This window comes from Dipodomys merriami, unplaced genomic scaffold, assembly GCF_024711535.1.
Source record: "Dipodomys merriami isolate MVZ:Mamm:240054 unplaced genomic scaffold, mDipMer1.0.p SCAF_35, whole genome shotgun sequence".
Lineage (NCBI taxonomy): Eukaryota > Metazoa > Chordata > Mammalia > Rodentia > Heteromyidae > Dipodomys > Dipodomys merriami.
This window is the reverse complement of record NW_027205048.1, coordinates 5,721,860-5,740,601: the sequence shown is the minus strand read 5'-3', so window position 1 is coordinate 5,740,601 and position 18,742 is coordinate 5,721,860. Positions and strand designations below refer to the sequence as shown.

The following is an 18,742-nucleotide window of genomic DNA, read 5'->3' as shown; positions in this document are numbered from 1 at the left end:
AATGTAGACGTGTGGATTACCAAGTTACTGGCAAACCACACACAATGTCATAACCCAAAACTATATTTCTCCCCAAAACATGCCACCACATCAGGTAGAAAGCAGACGTGTGGAAACACTCATGCCAAACAAGACACTTGTGATGCTCCATAGTTAGGATATAATCACACTCGTGGCGCATTAAATCACCAAAGGGTCCCTTGCCAAAAACTGGTTTTCTGCTTAATTAAGGAAGCACCACACAGTGGAAAGGGAGAAAACCACATGCCAAGAAAGCAACCAACTGGGCTCCCTTGGCTTCAAGAAACTTGCAATCCGGTTAAGAGAAATAAGCAAGCCCCAGAGACAGAGTTAGTCAGCAAAGACAAGAAATGACAAGCAGGATGGAATGGGTGCCAGAAGAACACTTTTGTTTTATTTACAGGAAAGATAAACATAGGCCAAACCATAAGTTTAGCTCTAAGTAGATCCATGTTAATTTAAAACAGGCTCCTATGCTTGGTAAACACAGCAGGTGCTGAAACAAAAACAATTTCCAAAGAAAGTTCCAAGCTAGTCCCCTAGGCAGGGAAGAGCTCAGCCAGTGGAGCAGCCCAGAAAGGGCTCCAAGGCCCAGCACCATGTAGATGGAGTGATAAAGAGATTCATTTGCGTTGCAAGCCCCAGAGCTTCCTTGAACCTATTTTAGGAGAGAACTCCCTCCCCCCCCCCCCATAATCTTATTAAACAAATGTCAGGTAAGGCCAGCCAGGAGCTGCCAAAGACTTCTCCCCACTCCCCCAAACACAAGATCCAGCATTGAGAAATAGCCCTGAGCCAGTACAGGGCTACCAGCCTTCCCTCCATTTCCTGGGGGCTCATCTTAAGACATGGGATCATCTTAAGATGATCATCTTAAGACATGACATCTCTGAATTGTAGGTGTGTTTGCCCAGAAACCCAATGGAGGACCATACACCTCATCAACTTCCCCAGAGCACCAAATAAATAATGTCTCTGCCCAATAAGATGACACAAAGAGAAAGGACCACGTAAGGTGGCATATTCCTGTAATCTCAGAGCTCAGGAGGCTGGGGCAGGGGGATCTGACAATTCCTCCTGTTCAAGGACAACTTGGGCTACCACGCAAGACTGGAGATTGGAAGGAAAGGGGAAGAGGGGGGAGGAGAAGGGAATAGGAAGTATTAAGCATATTCTGAGGTTTAAGGTGCACCAAAAGCACATGTTACGCGGTGGACTATCTAAGATAAATCCTAGCATGGACCCTGACTTTAAAACCTACATGTGAACTAGGCAACAAGCCCTCTGATTGCCTTTCTAGAAGCCAAAAGATCTTGGGGAGGCAAGTCTGGGTCTCTGTTCTAGGGCAGGACGAGAAAAAGGCTTATCTCTCCAAAGAAACAAGAAGATATTAAGACCACTGTGGTCTTACTAAGTCTAATTCTCACATATTGAAACCTTTGGGGAAAATAAATTGTGGCTATGTATCAAAATAACAACTTTTTTTTTTTTTTAACTCTGGTCTCCTTTACCATTCTTCCTTAAGAATCTATCCCAGGAGAAAGGGGAAACAAAGACTAATACATGAAGCAGAGATAATCATCTGAGGATTATCCAAAACCAAAATGACAATATAAAGATTTAGCAATACAACACTAAGTAAATTGGGGTATAATCATATTATGTATCGTTATGTGGTCTTTAAAAGAATTTTAATGGCAATGGGATGTACTTATCAACTACAGTAGTTTTTGCTTTTTTAAAATAAATACTATGCTGGAAATACTGAAAATTGCTATGAGCTCAAGAATGCTAAAAAATAAATATAAATATTAATGTATTTAGAAAAAACCCACAAGAAAATATATCAAATTACTCATAATGCGACCTCTGAGTGGTGAGATTATAGTCTATTTTCCAAATTGCCTATACTAAACATAAGGTTTATGAACAAAGAACCCCTATATCCATTTAAAAATTAATTTCACTTAACTTTAGGGATAGAATGTTTGAGTCAAAAATGAGCCATCCCTGTCAGGCACTGGTGGCTCATGCTATAATCCTATTTACTTAGGAAGCTGAGATCTGAGGATCATGGTTGGAAGCCAGCCCAGGCAGGAAAGTCTGGGAGATACTTATCTCCAATTAACCAAGTCAGAACTAGAGCTGTGGTTCAAGTGATAGAGTGCTAGCCTTGAGTACAAAAGCTCAGAGACATCACCTAGGCTTTGAGTTCAGGCCCTAGTCTGGCACCCCCCCAAAAAAAAAAATAATAATAGCCATTGCATCCTTAAATAGTTGAAGACTATAAGTCACCGAAGATAGAAATCACAGTCAAGGATAATCCCATAGAATAGACTTGGCAACAGGAGCCAGGGTTTGGGAGCAAGCACTCTGAGAGATTTCGATTCATCATAAAGGCAGAACTCAATGAAGTCCACACTGTGCCCAAAAAGAAGAGGTCTCCATCAGGACAGATCCTCCAGTTCTTCAAACATCCAAGAACAGCCGGGACATCAGTGAACTACCAAACAGTGATGAGCGAAAGGACAGCGGGCTGGGGTGAGGGGTGAGGGGTAGGGGGAGAGATGGTGTGGGATTTTACAGCTCTGCAAATGTGGCTCTAATCTGAAAGGGACACCACAGTGGTTGTACAATCCTTCTTGACAGTCTTTCTACTGCACTAGTGGTCAGCTGGCACACCAGGAAGCCAGCCCTCAAGCACTGCAGAGTTTCTTCAAAAAGAAAAGGATGCTTTCGACTTTTGACCCTAGATTCTACTATCCTATCCCAGGCTCTACTGTGGAGTTTAAACCACATACTTTCTGGAAAGCACTTTGATTCTGTTCATATGGAAGCCTAAGGGTTCTTCGTGTTAGCTACTCCTAGCTCTCCTTCGAAAAATAACAGTGCTCAGAGGCTTGCTTTATACCTTAGACAAAAGAGACTGCCCTCACCACAGCCTGGTCTATGAAATAGGAAAGTTCTTATTCAGCTGCTGCCAGAAAACATACAGCAAGTATTCTAGAAATTCTGGCTGAGTCACAGATAAGTGGATTGAATCGATACAGTGAATGAATGAAGAAAGGAATAAAGCAGAGTACTCACATTAAGAAGTAGAGAGAAAGCTGGGCTCTAGGGGCTCATGCCTTCAATCCTAGCTACTCAGGAGGCTGAGATCTGAGGATCATGGTTCAAAGCCAGCAGGGGCAGCAAAGTGTGTAGACTCTTATCTCCGATTAACCACCAGAAAATGGAAAGTGGAGTTGTGGCTCCAAGTGGTAAAGTACTAGCCTTGAACAAAAAGTTCAGGCCTACAGTCAAGCCCCCATGAATGACCAAAAAAAAAAAAAAAAAGGGAGGATGAGTAAATAAGTCCAGGAAGAAGCTTTTAGGCAATCAGTATAGGTCCTCACACCTGCATGTCACTCAACATCCACTACCCTCAGCCATCCCTCACCTCAGCCTCAGGGTAGAACCCTCCCCTTTCCCACTAGGTACTAATGAATTCTTTGCAGTAGCCTCAAAGCTCACACTCAGGACCAAATCCCACCCCCCTGCCTTATGTATGATGCTTTTAGTGGCTAGCGAGTTTCCTGAGCCACAGCCTCATGCAGGTAATGGGCTGATCCCCCTATTGTACCCCATTGGCAGCACTGAGCATTGCTACACATACTGTACCCTAGGTGTGCACTTGCTTATCTCTTTCTCAGACATCTCGGCAGTGTTTTAAGATGATGGTGTGCTCAGGGGCTGGGTGGTCCTCCTCTACAGAAAGATGATAATGCGACACCTGCAAAGTGTCCAGAACAATGCCTGGTATGTGGGAAATGCCACCACACCTGCCGGTCATTCACACCAATATCTAGAAAGTTTTCACCACACTATAAGCATTCACTAAATAACTGGAAGAATGATCGATAAACTCCATGATCTTAATGCAGGTACACATGCAAACTCTGGAAGAAAGCAGCTCTTCCACTCCAAACCCGTGCCCCTTCGAACATTACCCACGGAGGCCCTCAATCCTCTAGCCATCTTCCTTTCTCCCTCAACACTCACATCTACTCCATCAGCACATTCTGTTGGTGTTTCCTTCAGATCCCCCCACATGCACCATCCCTACAAGCAGCGCTTGACACAAGCCATCAGTGTCAACCCAACACCACCAGGATTAGATGTCAGGTCACCATATCCCACACTTGAGCCGCTCTCCCCAACCTCTGACCACCCCACCTGACCTCCTCCTTCACTCAAAGCCAGTTCTTCCCTTTGAGACTTCCATACATGGTTTTCCTTCTCCTTTTCCCATCTTCTAGTCTCAGTCTTTCTCTTAAATTCTAGTCAATCCGGGCTGGGAAGGTGGCTCAGTGGTAGAGCGCTTGCCTTGCATGCATGAGGCCCTGGGTTCGATTCCTCAGCACCACGTAAGCAAAAAGAAAAAAAGCTGGAAGTGGTGCTGTGGCTCAAGTGGTAGAGCGCTTGCCTTGAGCTGAAGAGCTGAGGGACAGCGCCCAGGCCCAGAGTTCAGGCCCCACGACTGGACCCCCCTCCCCCCCAAAAAAAAATTCTAGTCAATCCTTCACATTTCGTTTTTAATATGTATTGTTTTTACTTTTAGTTAACACATAATTCTATTAACATATTGGGGTAGTGTGATGTTTCCTTATGTGTGTACCACATACAAGCATCAGATCAGGGTAATCGTATACCTATCATCTCAAGCGTTAATCTTTTGTGTTGGGAGCATTCAAAGTCCTCTCCACTGGCCATGTGGAAGTGGACAATTATATGTGGACAACCATCGTTGCTCTATTGTGCCACAGAACACTGAAGGTTATTCCTCCTTTTCCAGTTGTACCTTATTACTTGCCCGCTGAAAGTTATTACTCCTTCTCCAGCTGTACCCCATTAACTGTCCCCTCTTCAATGCCATTTCACACAGAACCATCTAGGCCCATAAATCCTACCTACCTGCATAGGTCTTCTTTCTCAGCACCTGTCCCACACACGTAGGTACTGCCATGGTTTTTGCTAGTCCTAGCATCTAACACAGAGCCTCCCAGCACACAGCAGGTCCCAGAAAACATGAAGGAAATACAATTACAAAGAAAATATCACATGCATTTACCAATAAAAAGGATGCACTCAACATAGTTCTGTTTTTTGTTTTGTTTTAATTAACGATGGATAGGCTCCCTTGAACCCTACAGAAAGAAAACTCAAAGGCACTTCAGGCCCTGAGCTTACTTGAAAATGCTCAGCACGGATGACAGATACCCGATCTGAAGTTCTACTCATGCAAGATTTCCTAAGTTGCCCGCTCTCTTTCAGCATTTAAGCAATCGCAACAAAAACATCTGCACCTCCACCAATGTCTGGCAGGCTTTCTTCCGCAGGATTCAGCCTGCTTTCTCATCCCACCCTCCAATGCTCATTACGCAACAAAACACACAAGACGAAGAAACACGAGAAATCCACCCCAAGGTAAAATTCCACACTGACTTCAAAAGGAAACCCCCAAGATAAAATTGTAAAAAAAACTTTTGAAGCCTTTTGCTGGTTTGTAAGATACATACAATACCAAAATACCACCATTTTTGGTCCAGAATCTTTTTTTGCCTGGTACAAAGAAGTTAAATGAAAGTCTTTGTATAGCAAAGACACCAGGGGTGGTATCCAGGGAGCAACTCCTAACCCATAGCTTACTGCTGCTGGAGGCGGTGGGCCCTCAGCTGGCCAGGCACACAGAAACACTACCACTCGGCCTAATCCAGCCACTTAACCCTCATTGTGTGAGGGGAAAGCAGGAGCAAAGAATTAAAAAGATAGCTCTCAAAATACCTCAAAGAAAAATGAACTGGTTGTATAATAAATTAGAAACTGGAACAGAGGCCAGATACTGATGGCTCATGCCAATAACCCTAACCACTCAGGAGGCTGAGATATGAAGATCCTGGTCAAAGACAGCCCAAGCAAGAAAGTCCATGAGACTCTTATTTTCAATTAACCACCAAAAAAAACAAAAAACAAAAAACACCTAGATGTGGAGATGTGGCTCAAGTGGTAAAATTTCAGCCTTGAGCAAAAAAGCTAAAGGACAGTACCAAGATTCTGACTTCAATCCCAAGTACTACATAGAAAGAAAAGGAAGAGAAAACAGAAATAGAAAAGGGGACAGAAGGAAGGAAGGAAGGAAGGAAGGAAGGAAGGAAGGAAGGAAGGAAGGAAGGAAGGAAGGAAGGAAGGAAGGAAGGAAGGAAGGAAGGAAGGGAGAAAGGGAGGGAAGGAGGGAGGGGACGGAAGGAGGGAGGAAGGGAGGGAGGGAGGGAGAGGGGAGGGAAAAGAGGGAAAAGAGAGAAAGGAGGGAGGGAAGGAAGGAGGGAAGGAGGGGGAAGAGAGGGGAAAATGGATCTGGGGAGAAAGAAAGATATTGGATTGTGTAGCTGGCATCTTTGAGATGTTGAGAAGATCAATATATTTGTGGGGAAGAGAGGGCATCATCACAAAAATTATTGCCTTGTGTAAACGTTCACTTTTTCGCCTGCTAATCAAGACATCTCTAGGGAATGAATTTATTCTCTCCTTTGAACCCAGATCGGGAATCTCCAGAGTATAATAAGCAAGATGCTCTATCAGACACAGGACCTTAAATGTGGAGGGTTTCTTATTTTAAACATTATTAGATAGAGCTGGGCTTAAAGCACAGTGGTAGAGTGCTTGCCTAGCATGCACAAGGCCCTGGGTTCCATCTCCAGCACCAGAAATGCATGAATGGATAGAGAGATGAAGAAATACCTATTATTGGATGAACTCATATCCACTTGCTAAGATCACTTACTCCATACATCAATTTTTAATAACATGGTAACCCACATAACTACATGAAAAACTTCAGCCACATTAAAATATTCTAAGAAAATGCTTCAAATTCCCATGTGAGAATTCTCCCCCAAATGGGGGAGAAGTGATTTTGTCTGTAGCTGTAGTTGTAGTTTCTAGTGATTACCCACAAAGTCTGCACGCTTCTCTATTTTCAAAGTGAAACATCAGAAACAATTATGAAACAGTTTGGCTCAAAAGTTACAATAAATCCACATTTCAGAGAAATAAGGAAGCAATCCTTAGAAGATTATTTTGAAACATGTCTGGTGATACACTGTGAGGTGACAACATTTTAACAGATTTGAAAAACACAGTGGGAGGAGGAAGAGAAGCCATGAGTATGTGGGGATGAGTTGGACATTTGTGGCCAAATCTGAATGTAAGCCAGTCCCAGTAGCCAATGTTAAATGAGGCCAATGATAAACTATTAAATAGAGACACAAGCAATGCATGAGCTACATTTCAGAAGATCCTCCTTTACAAAACATGTTGTACCTGCTACAGCGAAGCTGGTTTTGGTTAACACATTATCCCATGTCCAGTGAAATGAGAATTAAGCAATTCCCAAGTGTGGCATCGTTTTGCCCCAACTTCTCATCTGCTCCCTAAACTGTCTCTTCCACAAGCCCATACATAACCTCTATACGATGGCTAGTTCCTAGGACCCCAGGACCACAGTGGGAAGTAGACAAGATGGTATGGCTCTTTTGAGTTCAAGTCCCCATCACAAAGGTGATATGTGTGGAATCATGTCTGATTAACCGGGGGGGGGGGGGGGGGGGGGTGGAACTTAAGAAAGAAAATGGAACCTAAGTCCCTACTTTGTTCCCTTAGCCAAAATCCACATTGGTTCTAGAAAGAAATGTTCTAGCATCTCCTCCAAATCATTCATTTCCACATGAGAAAACTAGGCTTTTTGGACCCAAGTTGTGACTACTGTTCTTATGAGATTTGGAGGGATGGAAGAATGAACAACTAACTGCTCACTCTTGTAGAAGGGGGAACGTGGTGGATAACACTACAGGTGTGGCCTACAGATCTGAGGCAAGGGGAAGGCGATATGTCCACTTGGAACCACTCTAGGCTTTGCCTCTTCTCTCCACACTCAGAGAATGGCCTCCAAGAGATTCTAAAGGTGATATCTTTTGTCAGTCGCTTAAAAAACTAAAATAAAGAAAGACTTGTGGGAAAGTTCCATCGAGCGTTTCCAGGAGCAGATAAAGAAATTTCCAAGCCTGAGGCCAAAATTGGGAAACCCAGAAGAGGAGGGAAAAGCAACACAACAAGTTTTCCTCACTTTACCCTGTAAGACTCCAGCATGTCACACTTGTTTTCAAATCTGTATGTTTTTTTAAACATGAAATCCAATTACTAGATGAAATCTGTGTCAGTACCCCAAGCCAGCAGCTTCTTTACACCTCTGTCAGTTTTCTCATGATGATCCAATTTATAGTCAGCAGAGCCAGCCATCAAAGTTCCTCTTAGGTCTGGCATAAAAGAAGAATGCCACAAGGCCCCAGAGAGGAGCAGAGAACTGGATAAAATCCTCACTGTGGCGACTAGCTCAGCGCGTGACTTTGGGCAATTCACTTAAGGCATCTCTGGGCCTCAGTTTCCTTTTTGGAGATCAGGTCAGGCCTCAAATGATCTAAGGTGAACACCTCTAACCCTGAAGTCTTGACACTCCAAGTGCATCCTTGACTATGAGGTTCTATTTAATTGTAGAGTTGGAGAACAGGGAGGAAACTTCTAGCAAATGTTAGCCTTCTTCCTACAATGTCTTATTTATACCATGAGAAGTTAAGACATTTTCACAAAAGGGCTCAAAATGTGGTTTTACAGAAATAAATTATTTTGCAATATACACACATGCAACAGATGCACAGCTCATTAAATAATATATACTCAATTACAGCCAGCGACCAAAGGAGGAGGCAGTAAAGCCTGGAATTTGACACAATGTTATCTGAAGACTTGTTGACTTAAGAAAATTACTTGGCAATTTTTAGAAATGACAAGTAACATAGTCACAGAGGTAACGTTTTGTGATACTTAAATAAAAAATGCATGAGTTATTTCTTGCTTTGGGTAATTCTACCTGTCATAGATTCATTATAAAAATATATCTTTCATTAATTATTGCAAAAATATGAAGTCCAGCTCATGATATACATACATAGAAGGGAATGAATATTCTAATAAGGCTGAGCTATCTCCTCAAGAGGTTAATTTATAAACTTTCAGAGCCTACAAAATCCTAAGAAAGTGCATTAAAAATATATGTCAACACATTCTTTATGTTGTAGTCTCTTAGTACTAAAAGCAAGCGTTCTCCATGTCAATCCCATATACTTTCAAAGCTCTGGCTATACAGATTAAGTTTAATTTTGTATTTTAATTTTAAGTTCATTTCTTCTCCAGGTTTACCCGCCAGCCAGCCCAGACAAAATTTTCTAATGTTAGTATCAAATATTACTTTCCAGTAAACATTAAAAACATTGAGGTTTGGGGGAAGGGAGTTCCTCTAACCCAGGGCTCCCTATTTCTATTTTGTATTATTATTATCTTTAAGAAGCTGTACAAAGAGTTTTCAATTCAACATGTCAATTCACAAGCACAATGCATCTTGATCAACATCACCACTTACAACGTTCTCCCCCATCTCTCCCAACTCCCTATTTCTAATTCTTTCCTTTCAACCTCTCTTCCCTCGTTACATTTTTTTTTCAATCACTTTGATATTATTTCTCCAAACCAGGGAGATGTATTGGTATCCTATGAACTTGATCCCACAAGACTAGATTCTAACCCAACGCATGGAGAAAAGGGTGGAGGGAAGACCTGGGAAATTTCCACCTAGTTCACAATCACTAGCATCTCATCACTCAAAATAAGTAGCTTATAGATATAAAATCACATCCAAGAATATTCCAAAATAAACTTTGTTAAAGAAAGAACTAACCAATAAAGCATAGTATCATCACAGGGTATTTTCTGCTTCACCTCCCTTCCTCCCAAAAGGGTCGCCTGGCCTATCTCTGGAAAGGTACTTACAACAATGTGTGCGGGCGATGGAGAGCGGGCATCCTTGAGGGCCTGTCTGCTCTGGAGACTCCCTGCTTGGACATCAAGTAGCGGCCATTTCATCTGAAGATACTAGAAAATCAAAACAGTACATTCAGCAAAGGAATAATCATTATATGGATCAGAAACTTGGGGCCGGGGGGGTGGGGTGGGGGGGGGACTAATAAAGCATGCAAATAACAACCAGAGAAAACTCATGCACTATCAGTAAGGCCTTAGAGCTCTCAGTTCAAATAGAAAACATCATTAGTAATTGGAGTTTGTTTTTGCAGTCAAACTATAGGGCAGCTCTAGATAAAAATACATTTGCTGACACTCATCAGGGAGAAGGGGGGGGGGGTAAATTGTAGGGAGAAGGGAAGAAAACAGGGAACATACAGCAATTTCAGAAGTAAAAAACAAACACAAATCTCAAGCCAGAAATGTCCTAGGGAACCATCCATTCCAGATCTAATCTTCCAACCACCTCTATCTTTAAAATCCTATCATGTTTAATGTTTTTTGGTGGTACTGGGGTTTTTACTCAGACATTCTCCTTGCTATACCTGAACTATAACCCCAGTCCTTTTTTGCTCTCAGGAATTTTCACAAAGGGTCTCCCACTTTTGTCCAAGCTAGCCTTTGTACTTGATCCTCTTTCCTATGCCTCCCAAGTAGCTAGCATTACACAGATGCAAACTACCACACCTATGTTCTTGGTTAATATGTGCATTCTGTTCATTTTTTGCCCAGGTTGGCTTTACACCTTGATCTTCCAGATCTCTGACTCCAAGTACCTACCACACACTCTTCATTCTAAAGGAAGCCAAGTCCTTCATGTATTAGAAGCTGCTTCAAGGAAAACAAGCATGTCATTCCATAACCAATCTAAAAGCTCATCAGACAAAAATATTTCCTGGCAACAGATGCACACCCAGGGCATGGGACAATTTGACTTATACAGCCATCTGAAAGGACCAGAGAAAAACTCTTAGGATTGAATGCATGGCTCAAGCGGTAAAATGCTGGTCTAGAAAGCCTGAAGCCCTGAGTGCAAACCTCACTACCACCAAAGGGATAAAAAGGCCAGAGAAATACTTAACTATGCACAGGTTTATCACCAAAATAAAAATGAAAGGTATGAATGGACTGGAGATATGGCTCAAGTGGTAGTATGCCAGCCATGAGCAAGAAAACCTAGCAAGAGTGCCAAAGCCCTGAATTCAAATCCTGGAATTGTTACAGGAGGAGGAAAAAAGCCAGTTATGAGGTAGGATGATAAATACATGCCACTGGCTAGCTACTTTTACTGAAAGTGATAAGTCTACTCTCAAAGGGGCTGAAGCAATCAATTATCAATTAATCCCATCCCTGTTCTGTTTAGCAGATAAGGGAACAGGAAGCGAAATGGCTGCCCAGACCCTGAGAAACTTAGCACACCCGAGTAATTCCCAGGCATTTGACTTTTCTTGCTAACAATAGTTTCACTCAGAAAAATTCAGACAACTGAACAAAGCGAAGGAATGATGTTTATAAGGATGTCAATACCATCCTTCAAGGTTCTAGAGGTCAATTGATTCCTGTATCAGTTAATGCTTCCAGAGTGTACAGGAACAGCCTTGATCACTTCTGACACCCAAAGTAAAGTAACTGGCCAGTTGTAACATTCACTCTATAGAAACTTCCATTCAACAATCACTGATGTGTTCACACTGCGTTGTGCCCAATCTCCTTACCACACATAAGGAAATACCCCTCAGTCGTGCATGAGAAAACACACACACACACACACACACACACACACACGCGCGCGCGCATCCACTCACGCTTGCACGCAAGTCAGGGCACAATATAGAGAAGCTGGTTCCAGGCAACATCAAGGAGTACATCTTGATAAGTCAGGAAAGATTCAATACAAAGAGTAAGGACAGCAAAGAACAGTCCAAAAAAAAAAAACTTTGGGTCAGGTGCCAGTGGTTCATCCTAGCTACTGAGGAGGAAAGTCCATGAAACTCTTATCTTCAATTAACCATCAGAAAATTGGAAGTGGTGCTGTTAACTCAAAGTGGTAGCACACTAGCCTTGAGCATAAAAACCAGGCCCTGAGTTCAAGCCTCACAACTGACTCAGGAAATAAGAGAAGGAGGGAGGGAGGGAGGGAGGGAGGGAGGGAGGGAGGGAGGGAGGGAGGAAGGAAGGAAGGAAGGAAGGAAGGAAGGGGGGGGAGGGGAGTTTGCACCAACCAGATGAGAAACAGAACCAAAGCCATTCCACAGCCATAATTCATTGATGATGCATTTGTTTGGCCAACTAAAACCAAGCTTAGTTGTCCTTCACACTGGACAGTCCTAGCCCAAGTGCAGTCAGCTTTTCCAACCCAGTTCTATAAATGGAGAAGCATCTTCTATAACTTAGGAGCTTTCACCTATGGGGAAGAAACCTGGTTACTAGTTCTGGCTCTGTGGGTAATTTGGCAAAACCTTGTTCCAAAGCCCTCTATCTGTCTAGTTGTCTTGAGTAAATAGGAAGCTCCTACCTGTGATGGAAGGGAGGGAGGATTTCAGACAGTAAATCCCAGCACCAACTTCTAGTCAACTCCTAACAGCCAATTTCCAAATACCAGTGTGTTTGGGGGCCAGATATCACCCTAAGTTTAAAACCACTGAAATAGGCCAGGCACCAGTGGCTCATACATGTAATCCTAGCTACTCAAGAGGCTAAGATCCCAAGATCACAGTTCAAAGCCAGCTGAGGCAGGAAAGTCTGTGAGACTTTTATTTATCTTCAATTAACCACCAAAGAGCTAGAAGTAGAGCTGTGGCTTAAGTGGTAGAGCATCAGCCTTGAACAAAAAAGCTAAGGGACAGCATCTCGGCTCTGAATTTGAGTGCCAACACTCAAAAAAAAAAAAAAATTGAAATAAATGTTTCCAAAGTCTCCTTCAGCCCTGTAACTCAAGCCAGAGGGCTCTGGGAATCTGTTTTGCCCTGTCTCATCCTGACTTCCCATTCTCACTTGCCACATAACTACAGGGGCTGCATTGGTCAGAACCACTCAGTAAAGTCATTTCCTTGAGGCCAACCAAAATGGATACCTAGCAGCATTCACCTCTGCAACTCACAAAAACCCACAAGCAAGCAAAACTGCCAACCCTACAAGACACACCCACCCCTTGCGCTGGTTCCATGGAGAGAGTTCCATAACAGGTAAAGTTTTCATCTTCAGACATCTGCAAAATGGATTTGGTCACGTCCAGTTCCAGAATTGGGACAGTTTGGTTTGGTTTAAAGGTGACAGACCTGCACTGCGTTCCCCACACAAGAACTGTCATACCCATAATGCAATAGTCACGTGGAGACTTAATGATTCTCAGTTTGCATAAAAGCTTCCTTGTGAGCCATATCCAATCTCTATAAGCTACCTGCATCACATATTTTTATGAGCCTACATTTTGGTGCTCTGAGCCTACGATGCACATAATTTTCAATTATGTCAGGGCAGCCCAGGATCGCTGGTTGGAGGAAATGAGACTCGGCCCTGCTGCCCAGAGAGAACTAACCGAATCCAGATGCTAGAAGACAGCCACAACCCCACAGACTGGCAGAGACCTGGCCATGGCAGCCCCAAACACCCAATCCCAGTGCAACCCGATGCCACAGAGCAAAGCTCAGCTGTGTCCAGCCCTTGACTTCTAACTGGCATTTGGGCAGATGGAGTGCCTTTGGCGAATGTTAAATAGTATGTCAGGATTTCTTTTTTTTTTTTTTAAGGATGTTATTACCCTCCTCCCAAAATGATGGGTGCCGCCATTTCCTTTATCTTCTACAATTGGTCCTTATTAATAGAGAAAATAAATACGTAAAGGGAACAAAAAGGAAAGGAGGTACTATTACAGCCTAAAGGAAAATCTTTTTCCTTCCTGGAGACATTAAAAAGCAGGAAATTCTATTCTGTGGGACCCTAAAGGAGGACCTGAAAGAGGAGGCATCTCAGATTTACTGAAGGGTTGGAACATGTTGTCACATTTTCTCCCAACAGTTGGCATTCAGGTTTAGATCCTTTGGGGAAGGGAAGGAAGAATTCCCACCATCCCGCTATGAAAACACTGGGCTTCTCCCCTCATCCTCTCCAGTTATTCAATGTGGAAATTATGAATTGCCTGCAAAAACATTAAGCTTTTCAACAAATGGCAATCATATGGGGCTGTGGGAATTCTGACATTGGAAACTGCTGAAATAAGAGTCTGCTCAACTTTCATTCAATTTAAAAAGAAAAAAAAAAGCCATCTTGGCTTAAGCAGTTCATCCTTTGTTTAATAATAATGTTCTAATCATGGCCCATTAAGGTTGTCTCCAAAATCATATTTTATGATATGTCTCTGGGCAAAGTCTAGTGATGTATTCATGATACAAAAGGCCTCATTGGAATCAATGCAAGTGATAAACGTAAGGTAAGCATCTCTAATTTCTTCCCTTCCCTGCATCTCTCTCAGTCAAAGGAACAAGGTAAGGCACTTGGGGAAGATATCCCAAGACCCTTCCATAAGAAGGCACCTTCAGGAAACAGCTTTAGTGGTCACCTGTCCCTCCTGGGACAGGCCAGAGAGAACCTGCTGGCACATATCACCTGCATCCTCCCAGCTCCTCCACTGAAACACCTGTCACCTGACATCTGCTAACTGAGGGCTTTGTACACAATCTTTTCAAAACAGAAGATGTCAAAGGACAATGAAGGTGCTGATGATAGCAATGATGATAAAGCTGCCAGGAAACTAGCAGTAGTGGTGCACACCTATAATCCCAACTACACAGGAGACAAGAGATAGGAGGACCACGATCCAAAGTCAGCCCAGGCATATGTACAAGAACCTAGCTAAGAAAACAAACAAGGTGAGTGCTGGTACTCATGTCTGTTATCCTAGCTGCTTGGGAGTAAAGGAGGAAGGGCTGAGGTCTTAGGATTGTGGGTCAAAACCAGCCTGGGCAAGAAAGTTTGTGAGACTCTTATCTCCAATTAACCACCAGAAAACCAGATGTGGAGCTGAGGTTCAAAGTGGTAGAAGGCTACCCTCAAGCAGAAAAGTTCAGGGACAGCACCCAGGCCCTGAATTCAAGTCCCACAGCCAAAAAAAAAAAAAAAAAAAAAAAAAAAAACTCACAGAACTCCAGGCCTAGAAAGTGTACAAGGCTCTGAGTTCAAGTCCCAGTAACTGAAGAAGATAGAAAAAAGAATGAAAGAAAGAAAAAAGCCCCAATTCCTTCCACGGACCCTATTCCACAGATGGCCAGGCGAGTAGAGACCACATCTCTTCTTTGTTCAAGGCAGGGCTGGTACACTCTTTCTATAAAGCACTTGACAATGAATATCTTGGGTTCTGTGGCCACACCATCTATGCAGTGACTATTTCATGCTGACATTGAAAGCATCTCCAGGCCAGTCCTGCAGGTGTCTGGTCATGGCTGATTGCCAATAAATCTTACTTAAGCATATTGCAATTTGAATTTCATATCATTTCTCTGTGTCTTCTCTTGGTTCCATCAATCCTTTAAAAATCGTAAGTCTTTCTTCACTTACAGGGCATATTAAAAACAAATGGCAAGCCAGGTTTGGCCTGGGTGGGGGGGCACAGCAGCTTGTCTCTACCTTGGCGAATGAGTGCATTAAAAGCCTCCAAAGCCATGTTGAATGGGATGTCATCCCCGTCCAAACAGCCAAACACAATCAAGTAAGAAAATGCATTCGGTGACTCAAAAGCAACATTAGATTGAATTGTCCAGACTCAAGCTTTGGAGTGGGGGGAAAAATTGGCAAAGAACCCAAGGCCTAAGTCCAAGATGCAAAGTCAGAAGGTTTAACCACTAGACCACAATTTCACCAAAATAACTATCCCGCCTTCCCCAAATGAAAGTCGAAGAGATCCCTGAACAATTCTGACTGGAAAAGGTTCATATCAGCAAAAGCTCTCGGCCTCCGTCCAGGGGTACTGGTGATGTGTCATGTAACGTCACATCACGCCAAGAAAAGAGAGCAACAGGTGACACTTCCTCAGAGGGCAATCAATCCCACAACTAGGAGCCCTAATAACTCATTTCAGAAGCTTCTGTCTCCAGAACATCCCAACAAACAGAACTGACACAGAACCAAGCTGGGATGAGGTTTACTAATTGCCAGCTCTGCGCACCCCATCCGTCCTGGGCTCAGAGTGCATCATCACAAAGGTCACAGTTGGAAGAGGTCAGTCAATGTGAGCCTGAGCAGACTGCTCCAATTAATCACCAAAAACAAAAACCCCAGAAGTGGAGCTGTAGCTCAAAGCAGTAGAGGACTAGCCTTAAGCACAAAAATTCAGGGACAACACCCAGACCCTGAGTTCAAGTCTCAGGAAATCAAATTAACTGAATGTATCCTCATGATGGATAGGCACTGTTATGGCTTCCTAATTCATTAGTTCCAAAAAGCTTTACAAGGTTTGTTTCAAATAAAATGGAAAGCCATTATTCTGTCTATATACCCAGAACCAAGAGTAGGACCAGCCAATCACATCCAAAGCCATGAAATTTCCCCCACCTTGAAGGTGGCTTACTCCTACCCTCCCCAGTGAGGCCTTCCCAAGGGCCGCTTGGACCTGCTTTCCTGCAAGCTGACCAGGCAGAGGAGGCAGAACTGGAACTCTTGCTTTCACACTTTACAAAGGAAAAGACCACCAGAGGCCACATGTCTCAACCTACCAGAAAAGCGTACTATTCAAGAAAATAGATGGCTCATGTATCCAACAGAGGTCCCTGCAGTTTCTTTGGAAACACCTGCTGTAGAACATACCTAGCGCATGTGCACATGCACACATGCACAGCTGCATGCACACGCACACACGCACACACACACGCACACGCACACGCACACGCGCACGCACACACACACACACACACACACACACACACACACACACACACACACACCTGCTAAAGAACAGGCCTGCCTGACTCTTTTGAAGCATGGCCCTTCTTCAGAAATAGGAGTCAGAAAGTCCAGCCCATCTTCTTTGAACAAGCAGTTTTTTCCTGGGAACCAAGAAACCCTGATTTGCCCCCGACTGATGAACATACAAGAAATTGTAATCACCATTTGCAGTCTGTTCTGTTCTCTACATCCATCTCCCTGCAGTTAGCAATGATCCAATGTACCAACTACTAAAGCCAAAGCTGTGGAATGTCTTATAGGTCCCTTCAGCGTCCAGCACTGTATCACTGAAATGTCTGACCAGTTTTCCTGCAGATACTGCAGGTATAGGTGATTAGGCTGCACTGTCCTAGATTCAAACATACTACTGGTATTGCCTCTTTGGAAAAACTCAAGAAGTTTCTATTTAGAAAACACAATAGCCAGACATGACCATGTCTATAATCTAAGATCTGAAGCCAGTCCCAGACAGAAATGTAATCCCTTATCCAGAAAAATCAAGTAAAGCCAAAAGGGCTGGGCACTGGCTCATCAGGTAGAACATCTTCCTAGTAGGGAGAAGCCCTGAGTTCAAACCCTGGTGCCACTGAAACAAACAAATCATTTAAAATGCTTTCCCTACCTGTCAAATATGACTGCATGGAAAAAGTAATTCAGGAAAGTTTAATTTCTGACTATTGGAATGCTCGCCTAAATAAAGTAGTGTGCTACAGATTACTTAGGAAAAGAAAACCAAAGTTCTTAGAAGGCTGGAACAAACTAGAAGAACAAATAAAGTGATATATATTCAGTAAGATGTTAGAGTTTTTTAAAAACCTAATGTAGTAGGAACTTAGAAAACGTTCCTTCAAGTCACCATCCCATTTCTAACATGAACATGGAGACAGTGGTAGGATTTAATAGCCCTGACCTCTGTTTTTATGGCTCTGAATGTAAGATTTTAAATACAAACCTTTTCACACAGACCTTCTCAATCCAACAATCTAAAAGGTCCCAGTAGTGCCACTTCATATTTAGAAAGTGTCTTAGACTTGAGCCAGCTAATTGGTGGCTCATTCCTGTAATCCTAGCCATTTGAGAGGCTAAGAGCTAAAGGATCACAGCTTGAGGCCAACCCAGGCAGAAAAGTTCCCTAGACTCTGTTTCTAACATAAACCAACAAAAAGCTGGATTGGAAGAATAGCTCAAGTTGTAGAGTACCAGCTGAAAAATAAAACTGAGCAAGGGTAAAGCCTTGAATTTAAACCCTAGTGCTGGCAAAAATGATGATTATGATGATGATGATGATGATGATGATGATGATGATGATGATGATGATGATGATGATGATGATGACAGAAATAGGGCTGGGAAGGTGGCTCAGTGGTAGAGTGCTTGCCTCGCACGCATGAGGCACTGGGTTCAATTCCTCAGCACCACATAATCAGATAAGGCTGGAAGTGGCGCTGCGGCTCAAGTAGTAGAGCGCGAGCCTTGAGCTGAAGAGCTGAGGGACAGTGCCCCCAGGCCCAGAGTTCAGGCCCCATGACTGACAAAAAAAAAAGTGGGGGCAAGAAAGACAAGGAAGGGAGGGAGGGAGGGAGGGAGGGAGGGAGGGAGGGAGGGAAAGGAAGGAAGGAAGGAAGGAAGGAAGGAAGGAAGGAAGGAAGGAAGGAAGGAAGGAAGGAAGGAAAGTATCTTGGACTTGATAAGTACGCTGGCAATGTAGTTACAAATCAATGAACTGTAAAATCAATAAGTAGAAAGGCAGAACTAATATCTAATAAGGAGGACACTAAGGCGGTAGAGCAGGAGAGCAGGACTGTTTGCCTGAGGTGACAGGTCTGCTGGCAGACAA

At 43.2% G+C, this 18,742-nt stretch overlaps 1 protein-coding gene across 41 annotated transcripts in view; it reads right to left on the bottom strand.

The window, feature by feature from the left end:
- Positions 1 to 18,742, bottom strand: part of Tcf7l2 (transcription factor 7 like 2) — a 212,371-nt gene that overhangs the window by 114,412 nt on the left and 79,217 nt on the right. For all 41 annotated transcript variants that reach the window (XM_069988002.1, XM_069988001.1, XM_069988030.1 and 38 more), the window contains one exon: positions 9,940 to 10,041. In XM_069988002.1, coding sequence (XP_069844103.1) covers positions 9,940 to 10,041 — 102 coding nt within the window. The remainder of the gene's footprint in view (positions 1 to 9,939; positions 10,042 to 18,742) is intronic.